The sequence below is a fragment of the Melanotaenia boesemani genome, chromosome 20 (genome assembly GCF_017639745.1).
Source record: "Melanotaenia boesemani isolate fMelBoe1 chromosome 20, fMelBoe1.pri, whole genome shotgun sequence".
In the NCBI taxonomy this organism is placed as follows: Eukaryota; Metazoa; Chordata; class Actinopteri; order Atheriniformes; family Melanotaeniidae; genus Melanotaenia; species Melanotaenia boesemani.
The window spans coordinates 21,562,833-21,577,284 of NC_055701.1; the positions used below are offsets into that span (position 1 = coordinate 21,562,833).

A 14,452-nucleotide genomic window follows, 5' to 3' on the forward strand; every position below is an offset into this window, starting at 1 on the left:
CATAAAAAGTAATAATAAAAACAAACATCAATAAAAATGGCAGCAAAATATCTTACAAACTAGTGGCTCTGCTCATCTCTTATTTACAGTCTTGAAAATGGACAGCCTGGATTTCTGGTGCCAAAGGTTTGCCTCAGGTGGTCTTTGGTTCCATCTTTGACCTGAAGACTGTTACACTGGCTTTGTTTTTTTTTTATAGTCATTTTATATATGACTAGATATGTAATTATTTGCTAATGTTTTGTTATCTTTTGATCTAGGGTAGCCCAATATTACAAACACTACCCAGATTAAGAGTTAGAAGAAAAATTGTAGGTGATGTATTCTGTGAATACAACATAAATTAAATTCAATTATAATTGATTTGAAATTAAATAATAATAACAATAAAACAATTTATCCCACAGGGAAATTGTAATGTAGTAGAATTTGGGGTTTTATTTGTTTTGTTTGTCTCTAGGGAAAATTTTCTTGAAATTTTTTCTTGTTTATTTATGTTTTTTGCTTTATTAAACTCCTGCCATAGAAGTTATTTCAATGGTCATATTAAAGACAGAAGTTTGTTTTATTCTGAAAAACCTGACAGGAAGTAGGGTTCTCTCTATATGATTGACAGCTTTAAAACGTGAGCTTGTTGCAGCTGCAGGGACAGTTGGTTTGTGGTTGTTCACGGTGCAGGTTGGTCCTGGAGGAAGAGAAGAAGCTCGCTCAGCGTCCGTTCCTGTCTGAGAAACATCTGCAAATTTTTTACACAAAAAGTAAGTTTAAAAAGTTGATGTTTTTTAAATATTGTTTTTTACTGAAATGCATTTGTCACAAAAAAAAATTAAGTGTTTTCACGTGTTTTCTGCTGGATACTGTGATGGATTATTACTATTTTTCATCATGTGTATACTCAAATTATGATTTATGAATCATTTAAGCTGTTGATCTCGTCTGTACATTATTTGATCTATTTAATGTTTCCTGTATAGATCTTTTTTCTAAGTGAAGCTCTTTGATTTTGTTCCTTGTTTGTTTGTTTCACTCTACTCTCATTTGTTTTCTGTTACCTCAGGGAAATTACCTAATATACTTTGCATTGCAAATGTTTTGTTACGCAATGTAATTGTTGAAAGACAGGTGTAATGTTACCTTTAAGCAACTCATTACAGGCAGTTTTAGTGATTATGTAAGTGTATTGGGTCCCCTTTTAATAGAGCTTAAACACAGTCTGGGCTTATTTGTAGACATGCTTATTGTCAAATGGAAAATGCTCATGATTTTTTTTTTTTTTTTTTTTTTTTTGTCTCTTCTGCATCACTGAGTTTCCATAAAAACCTAAATGCAGAGGGTAATTTCTTGGAGAAATAGCTAGGAAGATTACCCATTTATTTTTCCAGCACTGCCACTGACTAATTATAAAATCAACAGGTGGTCACATTACCCCCACTCTTCCTCTCTCTTCCTCCTCAAAGCTTCACCTGTTTTTCTGTCTGTTCTCAGGAGAAACACTCGTGCCTCCCTGCCCATCAAGGTTTGTTGCTGTTGTGCATCTTCCCTTAATTTTCGAATGAGGATGGAGAAGTATGAGAAGATTGGTAAGATTGGAGAGGGCTCCTACGGCGTCGTCTTCAAGTGCAGAAACCGGGACACGGGACAGATTGTGGCCATCAAGAAGTTTGTGGAGTCAGAGGACGATCCCATCATCAAAAAGATTGCTCTGAGGGAGATCAGAATGCTGAAGGTGACGACACAACCTGCCTAGATATATCTGAAATGATGGATTACAACATTTAAATTACAAGAGGAAAAAAAGTCCATTCATGAAATAAGTGAATTTTTTAATTAAATAAATTTATTTTCCTGACACAGACTTTCCTGAAATACCTCATGTCTGCATCAATTACCCCTTTAAATATAAAAGATGTTGGTCTTCTATTCATGTCTACTTTTAATGTTCTTTAATTCTTGTTTTTATGGCCATGAAATAAAACTTAACCTTTTCCGCTGTGCAGCCAGCAGCAGGGATTCTGTGCAGTTACTTCTGCAGAGCTGGAATCAAAAAAATGGGAAAATGAAGTATATAAGAAACAGAAGTAACTGCAACCTTCCTGAATAATAATTATCAAAGATCTAGAGTCGGAGGTGATTTATTTAGTCATGCAGAGAGTGGGAGTGTTAGTAGCCCACTGGACACCAGAAGCTCATAAATAGGACACGTTGTCAGGGGCGACAGCATGTTTATTACCTCTTGTTTACTATTTAGTCTGTTTGATAAGGGCAAAGCACAGATGAAACGCTCCACCAGGCTGCACATTTGACAGGATATTTAGCTTTAACTTGGGCAGTTCTGACTGTGATCTTTGTGTTTGTGCTTTTGTGTTTGTGCAGCAACTGAAACACGCAAATCTGGTGAATCTGATCGAAGTTTTCCGACGCAAACGGAAGCTTCACCTGGTTTTCGAGTACTGCGATCACACCGTTCTCAATGAGCTGGACCGCCATCCCAGAGGGTGGGTGCGACTCCTCCTGGTACTGTTTACTTCTAATGAAAACAACACATTAGTGCACTTAGCTCAGATTTGTTTGATTAGAAATATAAATATATATTGGCACTAGTTATTACTTTCATTTGGCATTTGGAGAAATGTTTAATCACAAGACAATATTTTATTAATTAAAAATTCACTCATAATTAAGATGCTGTTGTTCAGATTGAACAATAAAAGCTGCACATGAAAAAACACAGTCAATCACTTAGTAATGACTTTCTACATCACCCAGCTCAAAGTAGAGTCATGTTAGTGTTTTTTTGTGTTTTTTTAGAACAAAAATGGTATTGAAATACAAGCTATAAAATCAGTTACATCCAATAAACTCTCTTTTTAAAACTAGACACACAGTTTCAGTTGGATCACTTGTTTAAATAAAGATTACATTGAAATAATAAAAAATGCTAATATAAAATAGTCAAAATTATTTTTAAGACCTTGTTATGGGACTTATTCAAAATCATAGAAAAGGTTCAAGTTATGTGTTAGTATAGCAGAATTATGATGTGGTTAAATTAAAATTTGAAGATAAATATAACAGCTAATACTTAATAAATCAACTGTGAAAAGTCACCAGTAGCTTCTTAATTTGACCTCATGAATTAATTTAACTTTACCTTAGTGTTGTTTATATAGAACCAGTTCTCAAGAAAACCCATCAAAAGACAATTTATATAAAGAAACCCAAAGATTTCCTCTAAGGAAGATTTTTTGTTTACATGTATTCACTTTTTATAGTAGCTACTATCTAAAGAAGTTTTAACATAACTTAAAAAAATGCACTTTTCTTACTTTTTTGGTGCTTATATCAACATATTTAGAAAATCAAAGCTATGTGATGCTTGAATTTGCTCCAAGATGCTTCAGTTCCTCTGCTGCACCACTGGCTCTGTTTAACTATATAATGCAGTCTGTTAATGTGAGCAACAAGCTGGTTTCAGTCATCTCCACATCAGTTTTATAAACAAGGAAAGACTGGATGCTCCCATGTCTACCTGTGGAGGAGCAGCAGGTTGCTTAGCTCCCTCTAGTGTCACTAATCCCATTGATTTAGTGAAAATTCCTCTTTTAACCTTTAAAATATCAGCATTTATCTTACATCCCATCACTTTTAGAAAATACTGATCATTAATATCCCAATAAAAAGAGGGTCTGTATGAACAGAAGCATTCTGAGCTTCTATTAAATACTTAATATCTCTATAAAAAATATCTATTGCACATTCTTTTGAGGAGTATGCAAATAAATTCAAAGGGAGCTGCAACAAGTAGAGTGTGATTATAAGTGTGGCTGTGTGCTTTTTGTCATCTCCGCTTACATATATATCACAGCACAAACCACAGTCTGATGTGCACAACGCTCGTCTCCCAGGAGGTTGACCAGCTTTCTGTGGTATGCTTGCAGAGATTTTCTCCCAGAATGCTTTGCTGGCAGGCAGCCACATTTTATAGGGAGTGTTTTGGCTGTCTGGTTTCCTCCCTCTGGTCCCGGCCTCTAGCCTGCAGGCCGCTGAGGGTTCTAAAGGTACAAAAGAAGGGAAAACAAAGTATGGAGAAGGGGGCGGGGTTTATAATTAATTGCTAGTCACAAGGCCCGAATTAGCCATTTCCACAGCAACACTGATAGACGGGGGGGGCCCTTCATGCAACAAAGCCTCAGTGTTGAACGTCAGGGTTCTCAGTAGAACAAGCAGGGCCATCGTTCACCTTTGTATGCAGCCGATGGAGGATAAGAGACGTCTGAAAAACAACTGAGGCAAAATAAAACTAGAGAGGACAGCACAGCAACTTAGAGAGGACTCCATTGTTGCTTCTCCTTTATCCTGAGTTTGTGTTTGGGGATGGGAGTAAAACATGTAGAGCAATAAGATGCATGCAGGAGAAATGAATCACTTGGTTCATGATAATGTGTTTCTTCCTCTTTGATTGAATTTCAACTGTTGCTGTTTTTTTTTTTTTATTTATTTATCCAAGGTGCATTATTGCTGGACTCTGTGTCTCAGGGTTTTCCTAATGTTCTTTTATGAACATGTTTTTCCCTGCACACTAACCATGAAACCTGTTTTCCGATAGATGAATTTATCTCAACATGCCAAGAACTTCCTGTAGGTCCTGTGATATAATTCTTGGATTTTTTTTTGACATTTTAATAATCTTGTAGTCTTTGGCTCAACTTGTCAAAGCTGTCCAACATGATCAAGTTGAAGGTTGATCTAAATTAACTTTATATTTTTTGGATAAAATGGTTGATTTGAACTTTTTTAAAACGACTTTTTACAATCCATTTCCAGACTCACTTTTTTCTCATAAGAAACTGCTTTTCTCTCTGCATTGTTAGAATGAAGAAGTAAAATCCTTTTTTTTTGTTACTGGATTACCAGAACCACAACAGAGTTTTGCAGAGAGCTATGTATTGTTTAATTATTAGCACAGCTCCAGAGATCAGTATCTTAACTGCTACAATAAATGGAAAAAACCATTCAATTGTGTTCAGGCATTCATGCCTCAGTGCTGCTTTGACTTCATTTGGAGCCACTCGCAGGCTGTATCTGAGAAATGTTTCCTGTTATGTCTCCTCTAAGTAAGTGTGGAGATCACTTTAGTTTCTATCCAGTAACAGGTAATAGGTAATAACTCTGCTTTGTTGACTTGTAATAAAAAAATCATGATAAAAAAAATTTAACCGTAACTTTGAGTTGGATGAATGGCCACAAAACTATTTTCATTGGAGAGGTATTTATAGTTTATAGCTAATTATATCAAATTTTATAGCTCAGTTATACCTACTCTCCTTGATTCTTGTCATTATTCTGTCTTAGTCATATTTTTTATTTCACGTAAAAAAAGAAGCTTATTTGCTTCAGAGGAAATAGTTTCTGTTCCGCTCATTTTCTCTGATTACAGCGGTACAAATAAGTTCAAGGGGAAAATGTGTTTACTGTATCTATTTAGTTGATATCTGTCAGCAAATTGGTGATTATGTTTTCATTTCCCTCGTGTCTCACAGGGTTCCCGAGCATCTTGTGAGAAGTATAACCTGGCAGACGCTTCAAGCCGTCAACTTCTGTCACAAACAAAACGTGAGTGCTGTTTCTCTTCCTCCTGATTTTCAGTTTTCAGTCCTTCCATCCGACTTGTTTTTGAATTCCTTTCTCATCTCCTCCCTCATCCAGCTCCCACTAAACCCTCTGCTTTATGGCTTTTTTTTTTAACAAGAATTCCTTCCCCTTGGCTGACCAGCAGTTAATGTATCACCTAGACACAACAAACGCTACGAGGGCCTCCGTTTATCAGGGTGGCACGAAGTCCAGAAAGCACCTCTGGCCTTCAAGTGTTTCACACACAACTACTTTCAGCTCCAAGCTGTGTGAAGCATATTCTCTCAGCCTGTTGTGAAGTTTATATGATGGTCAAACGTTGCTGCTTGTGTCTCTGCAGTGTATTCACAGAGACGTCAAGCCGGAGAACATCCTCATCACCAAACACCAAGTCATCAAACTCTGTGACTTTGGCTTTGCCAGGATTCTCAGTAAGTTAGATGTTTTATTGTCGACTCTGCCGCTTGTTTCCTCTTCTTTTAGCTCATGTTAAACATTTTGATGTTTCTCCAACCATCAGCGGGCCCGTGTGACTACTACACAGACTACGTGGCGACCCGCTGGTATCGAGCCCCCGAGCTGCTGGTTGGAGACACTCAGTACGGCCCCCCTGTTGATGTGTGGGCGATCGGGTGTGTGTTCGCTGAGCTGCTGTCAGGGCTTCCTCTGTGGCCCGGGAAGTCGGACATGGACCAACTTTACCTGATCAGAAAGACTCTCGGTAAGATCAGTGTGCTGCTGGTCTGTGGACAAAGCTGTGGGATGTGTAAGTGGAATGACACAGTGGCAGATTTTAAAGATGACCCCAAGTCAGACTTTTGACTCGGTTAATATGTTCGAAAACATTTCAGGAAAATAAACCGGAATCTGAGCAGATCTGTCTCAAACACCTGGATTCAGAAAGACAGGATTTCATGTGTAAAAAAATTATAAAGAAGCAATAATGTTAAGATGCTGGGTGTGACTTATCATCAGGAAACAAGGTCTAACATTAGAAACATGCATTTTTTTTACGTCTGTGCTCATCACAGGTAAATATCAAGAAAGATCTTTAAAAAAAATCAATAATATTTTAAGTCCAAGAATTTAAACTAATAATTTTGTTGAACAGAGATTAGATTTTAACATATTTTGAACAAAAAAAATGCGTGAATGTAGTGATTTCTGTCTCTCAGGAGGAGGTGTGTTGTTGTACATGGTCATTTTGTTGAACTGCAGTATAATGTGATGATAAAACACAATATAGTTATATTTACTGGGCAAAAATTCCTTCCTTTGTTGTTGGTCAAATATGAGTAAAAATATATTTTCTCAAGTAGAAAAAGATGTTAAATCAATTCTATTTTAATTCAAATTCATTCAAATTTATTCTTATTTAATTTAATCTAAATCTATTTTTATTCCAGTTTTTATTTTGGGGGGTTGTTTTTGTAGTACCCATTTCAGCCACAAGAGACTTAATGTTCAACTATTCTATTTTCTAAATGGAACAAAAAGCCTTCAGTATTTGTTTTGGTCTATTTACAGCCTTTGGTTTTACTGTAGCACTGAGGAATAATTAAAATAAGAAACTTAAAAGATTTTTTTATCTGCTCGTTTTTCCACAGGAAAAACAAACATGCTGATCAAAGTCAGGAGAGGATTTTCTCCCTTTCTTTACAGGGTTTTATACATTTTTGTGGATGTAAAACCTTAGGCCATTTTCTACTTTTCTTAATAAAATAAATAAATAAGTAAATAAGTAAAAATAGCACTAATTGTCTCCAGGAACTTTTGGCATTACTTAATGAATGTTTGCATTCATAAATGCATTAAAGGATTTTTTTGTCTTTATATGGTTAAAACCTATTAAATACTTTGGGGAAAAATCTTTAAAAAAACAACCAACGGTGTTTATAATGTTGTAAAATATTTTTGTTTTTTTCTTACTTTTGGAATAACTTGGAAAGACCAGATAAACTTTCCTGACTATGCTCTGTGTTATATTAATTTCTTTCCCTCTGCAGGAGATTTGACCCCCCGACACCAGCAAGTCTTTAGCAACAACCAGTTCTTCTGTGGAGTTTCCATCCCAGAACCGCAGGAGATGGTGAGACTTGCACTTGCAGCATCACACATGGAGATGTTTTGGGTTTTTTTGTTTGTTTTTACTTCTTACATTATCCAGAAACTATTTGGCCTGGTGTCAAACTACATATTTTTATTGTTTTTTTGTTTGTTTGTTTGTTTTGCAGGAGCTTTTGGAACAAAAATATCCAAACCTCTCACATCAAACCCTGAGTCTAATGAAAGTAAGAATGCTCCCTTTCGCCCAATCAAACTCTGTTAAACAGTAATGGAAAAAAGACCACTATCAAAACCAAAGAAAACATTTTATATTTGGGGCTTTACAGGGTTTGTTTAAATGCTCCCACACAAATTTATTCTTTAATTCTGAACTAATACTCCCTCCACGTTGCAGGGCTGTCTGAGAATGGACCCGTCTGAGCGGCTGACCTGTGAGCATCTCCTGCAGCATCCATACTTTGACAGTATGAGAGAGAAGAGCGAGAGCACATCTCGGGAGCAGGATCGCCCTGGCAACAAGAGAACACGTTTACCTCGGAGACATCTTCCACCTGGGGTTAGCAGCCTTATCATGAATAACGTTTAGGTTCCATGTTGGCTTTTATTCACGTGCAAAGACATAATCTAATATGCAAAATCATCCAACAAAAGCCTGAATAAATTAGATTTAATGCATCTGAAGTTTATTCCAAACTCAACCCGTCTAAGGAAATATGACTTTCCAAAAAAGTTGAGTGTTTAAGATGTGGATGAAAATCAAAATGTGAAGTTTTCAAATCATTTAAAACGATTATTTCATTCAGAATTTAAAGGCACAGTGTGTGGGAATTACTGACATCTAGTGGTAAAGATGGACATAGAAATGACTTCCAGATATAAACATGTGAGTGGATCCAGTGCAGGTGCAGCAGTGACTGCACTATAGCTAACTACTTCAAAATGGTTTTCATCTCAAATACAGCAGCTGCCATGTATGTGCCATGTATGGCTCATTTCAGGAGAATAAAAACATATTATGTTAGTAAAAATTAACAGCTTTTAATTACATATTATGTTTTTCTGTCAGTGACCTTTGATTTTGTTACACGCTGCATATAACAGAGACAGTGTTAACAAATTAGACCAGCTGTAGTTTTCGAAGAATTACGTTTTTCTTTCCTCACCTAATGTAAGGTTTAAGCTACTCAACAGGACAAAGCCTCCCCTATTGTATTTATTTATTTCATACTGCTAATGACATGTCTGAACTGCAGTCCATCCTGCTCAACACCTGGACTTTTTCTACAGCTGTTGTAATGCAAAATGTGTTTTGGGATTTTCTTGGTAAAATGAACAAGACCTCATCAGAAGATGAGATCAGGAGATCAGCATGCGTTGTTCTAAAACCCACGTGTCCTTCAGCATTAATAGTGTCCAGATTACCCGATTACCCACTACGGGCACTAGTGCACACCCACCTCATCATGGATGCTGGTTTTAAAATAGTCCAAATAACAAGCTGGGTTGTCCTTCTCTTCTAATAACCATGATTTTTTAATAGATTTAGTATCTCAGGTGGCCTTTGTTGAGCAGTAGCTAGATGTGAAAGGGGTTCAAAGAGAGAGAGGTTGACATGCAGCAAAGGGCTCCTGTCCTGGACCTGAGCTAAACACCCTAACAGCCATGATTTCTGAAAAAAATCAGTATTTTTAGTTTTATCAGGTAACAGAGCAGGTTTCCCCTTTGCTTAAGTCCAAATTAAATTCGTCCAGGGAAGGTGGTGGCCTTTCAGGGTCTTAATTTATTTTTCCTCTGCTGGTAGAAGCCGCTTTTAGCACTGCATCAAAAACTGAATCATCTCTGTAATCAAAAGCCTTATAAACTGCAGTCTCTCTGGAATTATACTATATTTTAGTGATATCTTGTAAAGCTGATGAAAAGTTTGAAGAAAAGTTAAGTTGGGAAATTTTATGCTCAAATTATTGGTCTTACACACACTCTTGAATATTCAAATTTCTCTTTTGACATTTAGTACATTGTTTTAGCAGTAAAATCCAAAGATTTAATGATCTGTAAATCTTTATATTCTAGTTTTATTCAGATTTTACACAGCTTACAAAACGTTTTAGGAAGCAGACTTGTTTTACGTGGTTTTATCTTTATCTCGTCTGACACTAATAAGTTGTAAGAAACAGGAATGTCTTTACGTTGCAGTGAATATTCAACAATCTGTTGCATCACCTGGAAAATTGTTTTGTGTAAATGATTAATTGAAAATGTATCAAATTTCTCTCGTTTTCATGTTGTAATATATTTTTCAGACAGTTCATGTCATCTTTTCTCACAGATTATAAATTCATAAAAAAACCTATTTGCTCTTCAAACTGTTACCTGATAACATTTCTTTTTTTCTCACCAGTATTTGCCGCAGCTCACCAGCAGCAGCATCTTTCCAGCCCTGGACAATAAGAAGTACTACAACAACCTGCGCAAGTTCAACTACCACCTTCCCAACATCTAGACACAATGACCCTGATCTGGATCAAACCTCAATGCCTGAGTAGCCCAGGAAATGAAGTAGTCTTGTAGCATTCTGGTTTCTACAGCTTTTAAACACGTTAATTTCTCACACAAGGTGCGTTGGCCATCTCTTGCTGAAGTCAGTCTATGCACTATATCCAACATATCATCTTGGATGTGTTGATTTATGGATGTTTTGCCAGCATTTAAAGCTGAAATTTTCTACACAAGGAGCGGCATGCTGCTCTGCTTGTAGTCTCAGAGTAGACTGGAGGTAAAACTTCACTGTACTGCCTCGCCTGGTTTGCCAAATGTATTTTTATATGATGACGGGCTCTATTAGAGTGACACGTTTTTGGTAGCAAGTGTAATGTTTTCATTTAGTAAGTTATAATGTAGGAAGCAAAGTTTAACGATTCATGAGCATTTGTGAAAATAATATTTATTGACAACAGCAGATACAGTTGCAAACATTCATTTTGTCACCTTTACAAGCATCAGCAGCATCACAAACCACATTGTTCTGTTACTGTTTTCTCTGGAACTTTGGTGCTATGCATTTTCACCCATCTGTCTGTCCTCAGATATTTTATGCCCAATGCCAAAATAATCTAAATTACACGAAGATTAAAATGAAATGTTGACAAACTGCTTTCTCTATGTACACTCATAAAGGTGTAACTTTAAATAAACTGCTGAAGATCAATGAAAACTTGTGTCAGCAGAATAAAGAGACTCTTTGTTGGCCAGCTCCACATTATTTCAGTAAAACAAACAATGAATCCTTTGCATAAATATTCTAACATGGAAATGCAGATTCCACAAGTCCAAGCCGTCAACCTTCAATATGAGGTCATTCCATACAAACTAAGCTAACTCATCCCAGTTCATTTTTGTCGTTTCTCTTAAACTGGGAGGATTGGGCAAATTGGCCTAGAAGAATCAAAAGGGGCCATATTGCATCTTTAAGACGGGAATCTCTTTCTCAGTCAGTCCAGGTCCAGAGCGACATCCAGACGTGGAAGCGCCTTCTGCAGTCTGACAACAGTGGTCTGTTTGTCTTTAATTCCAGGAAGATCGCTGAGAAACAGATACTCCAGATTCCTGTGGGGAGTAAAACCTCATTACTGTATGCATTGTGGACTTCATTTGAATTGGTATTAAAATAAATGAAAAGTTGTCATTAAAAATACTTAAATCACTTGCAGCTTGCTTCTTTCTACACAGTGAATGCCGACCTGAGCTTGTGCAGGGCGATGACGCCTTTATCAGTCACATTTCCACATGACACCACCTCCATCATGAACACGCTCTCTTGTAGGCTCTCTATTGAGCTCAGCCTCTCCAGGCAGACGTCTTCAATGTAGATACACTTATGGAATTTGATTTCTTCCACATTTTTCAGACCATCTATTAAATAGTTTAAAAATAGAAGAACTCAGTGCATGCTAATCATTACATTTACAAAAAGGAACTAAGACATTTTAAAGGCTAAAGTGAAGAAGGTTATTACTGATGTGCATTTATGTCTGTTGTGAAACATCCTGGTCACTTGTGCCACTTTGAAATAATCACTGAACAGATATGATCTCACTTTCTCTCTGTACACAAAGGTGAATCACTTTTAGATCAACAGTTCGGCTCATTCGCTGATTTATTTATTCAGTCTGAAATCTACATTTAACTCTGATTTGGTCCCTGTTTGGTCTGTTAACATGACTTCAGAGGTAAATACGTTAATTGATATACTTCAACTCTTATGTATACACTTTATAATTTTTCATCCAGCACCACCAGATATAATAAAATAGATTGATACTTATATGTCTGTAAGAAAACAATCAAGTACTGAAAGCTGGTCTTCAAATCTGGGTCAGTCTCATATCCTATAGTCCAGGGATCACCAACTCCAGTCCTCGAGGGCCGGTGTCCTGCAGGTATTAGATGTTTCCATACTGCAACAACTAATTCAGATAAAAGGGATCTTCAGCGGTTAGTTGTTAAGTTCTGCACAAGTCTGTTAATGACCCGTTCATCTGAATTAGGTGTGTTGCTGCAGGGAAACATCCAATACCTGCAGGATACCGGCCCTCAAGGACCGGAGTTGGAGCTTATTTTTGAATTAATTAATGATATCTTTATTTCAAACAATTAGTTAAAATAGTGGATCAGATATAACAGCAGCATAAAAAAATCACAACGTAAAGAAAAAAGCAATTTGTTCAAAAAGAAGTAAAAACTTAAGTCCTTTTCTAAGGTTTGTAGTTACATTTAAAATAGATTAAATAAAGCATATAAACTCTTACAAAAAATATACTAGCAGCTATAAATATCTTAATTATACATGTTTACTTAGTTATTCATATAGAAATATACAAAGTCCATATATGAAAGAAAATTTGTTTTTAGTCCCATATATTTATATAACTGCTATATATATAAAAATAAAAAGGTAATGTTATAAAATTATAAAATTATCCTAATGTTGGCATCTATTACAAAGAGATGGCAACTTGCTTATGTTTTATATATAGAATATACACAGTATAAACATTTTCCGACTCACTGTATGTTTCATAACTTAGAAAAATTAGTAAATACTAGCTAAATATTGGCAGTATTACATGTTGATAGTAGCTTGCTTATTTGCATAAGTTGCAGAAGAGAATAAGTTTAATCATCTGTTACATTTATGTAATCAAACAATAGGCTGATTATATGTTTAATTATTATTATCTGGTCTGAACTTGGTATATAGGCAGGTTTGGACTTTGTTGTGTACATCTGGGACTGAGAAAGCACAACTCGGACATGCAACATATGGCTTGAACTTGAAGATGCAACTGCAGGGTGGATAAATAATTACATACCATATTTTCCTTTCAGGTTTCCAGAACGAATCTTACTTCTTTGTCACACTGTTAAAATTACTTATGTAAAGCAAGTTTGTTTAATCCTTATGTTTTTTCTTATTATTAAGCAGATTCTGATGCTCTTATTTTTCATAATGCAAGTTAACATGCAGTCAACAATGCAATGAAATGTTTAGGACAAAAAGAATCAGTTGATTCACCTTAAAGAAGCGCTAACAAAGGGAGAGGGAAAAGAACTCGAGCTTAGAGATTCACTTTCTGTGTTGCAGCAGCATTTTAGCGCGGTTAAATCTATCTGACAAAGAACATGGAAATGAGACTGCATCAGGTTGCAAGAACAGAGTATTCTCCACACTATAACACTGACCCAGGTAGTCGAACCCTCTGTACATTATGCAGGACTCTGTTGCGTCGATAGCCTGGATCTTGTATCTGCCGAGTGGCCCAGTTGGCAGTCCGTTGTAGTCGTGATGCCAGCGGTCAAAACCTTGAAACCTCACTTTGGCACCACATCTCAGCAGCCACTCCGCCGCAGCTCGGTCAGGACCAGCAGCTTTGATCCTCTCATAGTCCACCCTGGGTGAAGATCACCACACAGATGAAGTAAGAACATGTTGATGACATGAGGCTGCTCAAGTTTAAATGGCTTCAAGTAGATAAATTCTGATCAGTCAACAGGTGTCTAATAATTGTGCATGTGTGTATAATATAGTATAAGTCAACAACAGTAACTGCACAACTTCAGATGGTTATTAACGCCTCTGTGAAAAAAGAATATAACATTATAAGTTACTCAGACGTGGCATTATATTCCAGGCTGTTGTACAATACAGTATTATTCTTAGCTAGATGTACACAATTAAGAATTGATAGAAAATGCACAATTATATTTGTAGTTAAATATAATAAAGTTACTAAATGCTGTGATAACTGAAGTCAAAGCATTCTGTCCTAAAGACTAACACATAATCTCATTAACGTTTCAACCTCTAAGTATAAGAAAAGGACATAAGGGTGTCTCTACCCATGCATTTATATATGATTAACCCGTAGGTTAAGTAATAAGAGGTGTCTCACTTGTTGAAAACGGCATTGAGCCAACCCCAGAAGTGTCTGCGGCTCAGTACAGACTGCGCAGTCCGCAACAGTAGCCCCATATCTCTAAGCTGAAAAATAAGCACAAAATGTAGAAATAATCAGCTTCTCTTGTTAGAAGAATGTCAAATGTCTCAATCAAATAAGATGCCAAAAAGTACAGCCAAAGACGAACTAAGGGCTCTCTCACATGTCCTCCAACTGAATAGAAAATGTTTATGTTTGATACGCGTCCATCGTTATAACCTTTGACCTTAAAAACGGTGAGAACGTCCTACACCATTGGC

The 14,452-nt window shown here is 36.4% G+C and overlaps 2 protein-coding genes across 5 annotated transcripts; one reads left to right on the plus strand and one right to left on the minus strand.

Moving 5' to 3' along the window:
* Window positions 1-627: 627 nt before the first annotated feature.
* On the plus strand, window positions 628-10,627 carry cdkl1 (cyclin-dependent kinase-like 1 (CDC2-related kinase)). 3 transcript variants are annotated; one of them, XM_041971284.1, is made up of 10 exons: window positions 628-762; window positions 1,489-1,726; window positions 2,374-2,495; window positions 5,541-5,613; window positions 5,972-6,062; window positions 6,152-6,352; window positions 7,638-7,720; window positions 7,866-7,922; window positions 8,093-8,254; window positions 10,097-10,627. In XM_041971284.1, exons 2-10 carry the CDS (start codon window positions 1,553-1,555, stop codon window positions 10,196-10,198), a joined length of 1,065 nt encoding a protein of 354 aa, XP_041827218.1. In that variant the 5' UTR covers window positions 628-762; window positions 1,489-1,552; the 3' UTR covers window positions 10,199-10,627. The 3 variants fall into 3 exon arrangements, with proteins under 3 accessions (XP_041827218.1, XP_041827219.1, XP_041827216.1); XM_041971285.1 differs by having other exon boundaries at window positions 628-758; XM_041971282.1 differs by having other exon boundaries at window positions 629-758; window positions 1,486-1,726.
* Window positions 10,618-14,411, minus strand: dmac2l (distal membrane arm assembly component 2 like). 2 transcript variants are annotated; one of them, XM_041971287.1, is made up of 5 exons: window positions 14,327-14,411; window positions 14,148-14,236; window positions 13,438-13,646; window positions 11,436-11,607; window positions 10,618-11,301 (listed from the first exon to the last, which is right to left on the minus strand). In XM_041971287.1, exons 2-5 carry the CDS (start codon window positions 14,225-14,227, stop codon window positions 11,187-11,189), a joined length of 576 nt encoding a protein of 191 aa, XP_041827221.1. In that variant the 5' UTR covers window positions 14,228-14,236; window positions 14,327-14,411; the 3' UTR covers window positions 10,618-11,186. The 2 variants fall into 2 exon arrangements, with proteins under 2 accessions (XP_041827221.1, XP_041827220.1); XM_041971286.1 differs by having other exon boundaries at window positions 14,356-14,410.
* Window positions 14,412-14,452: the final 41 nt, after the last annotated feature.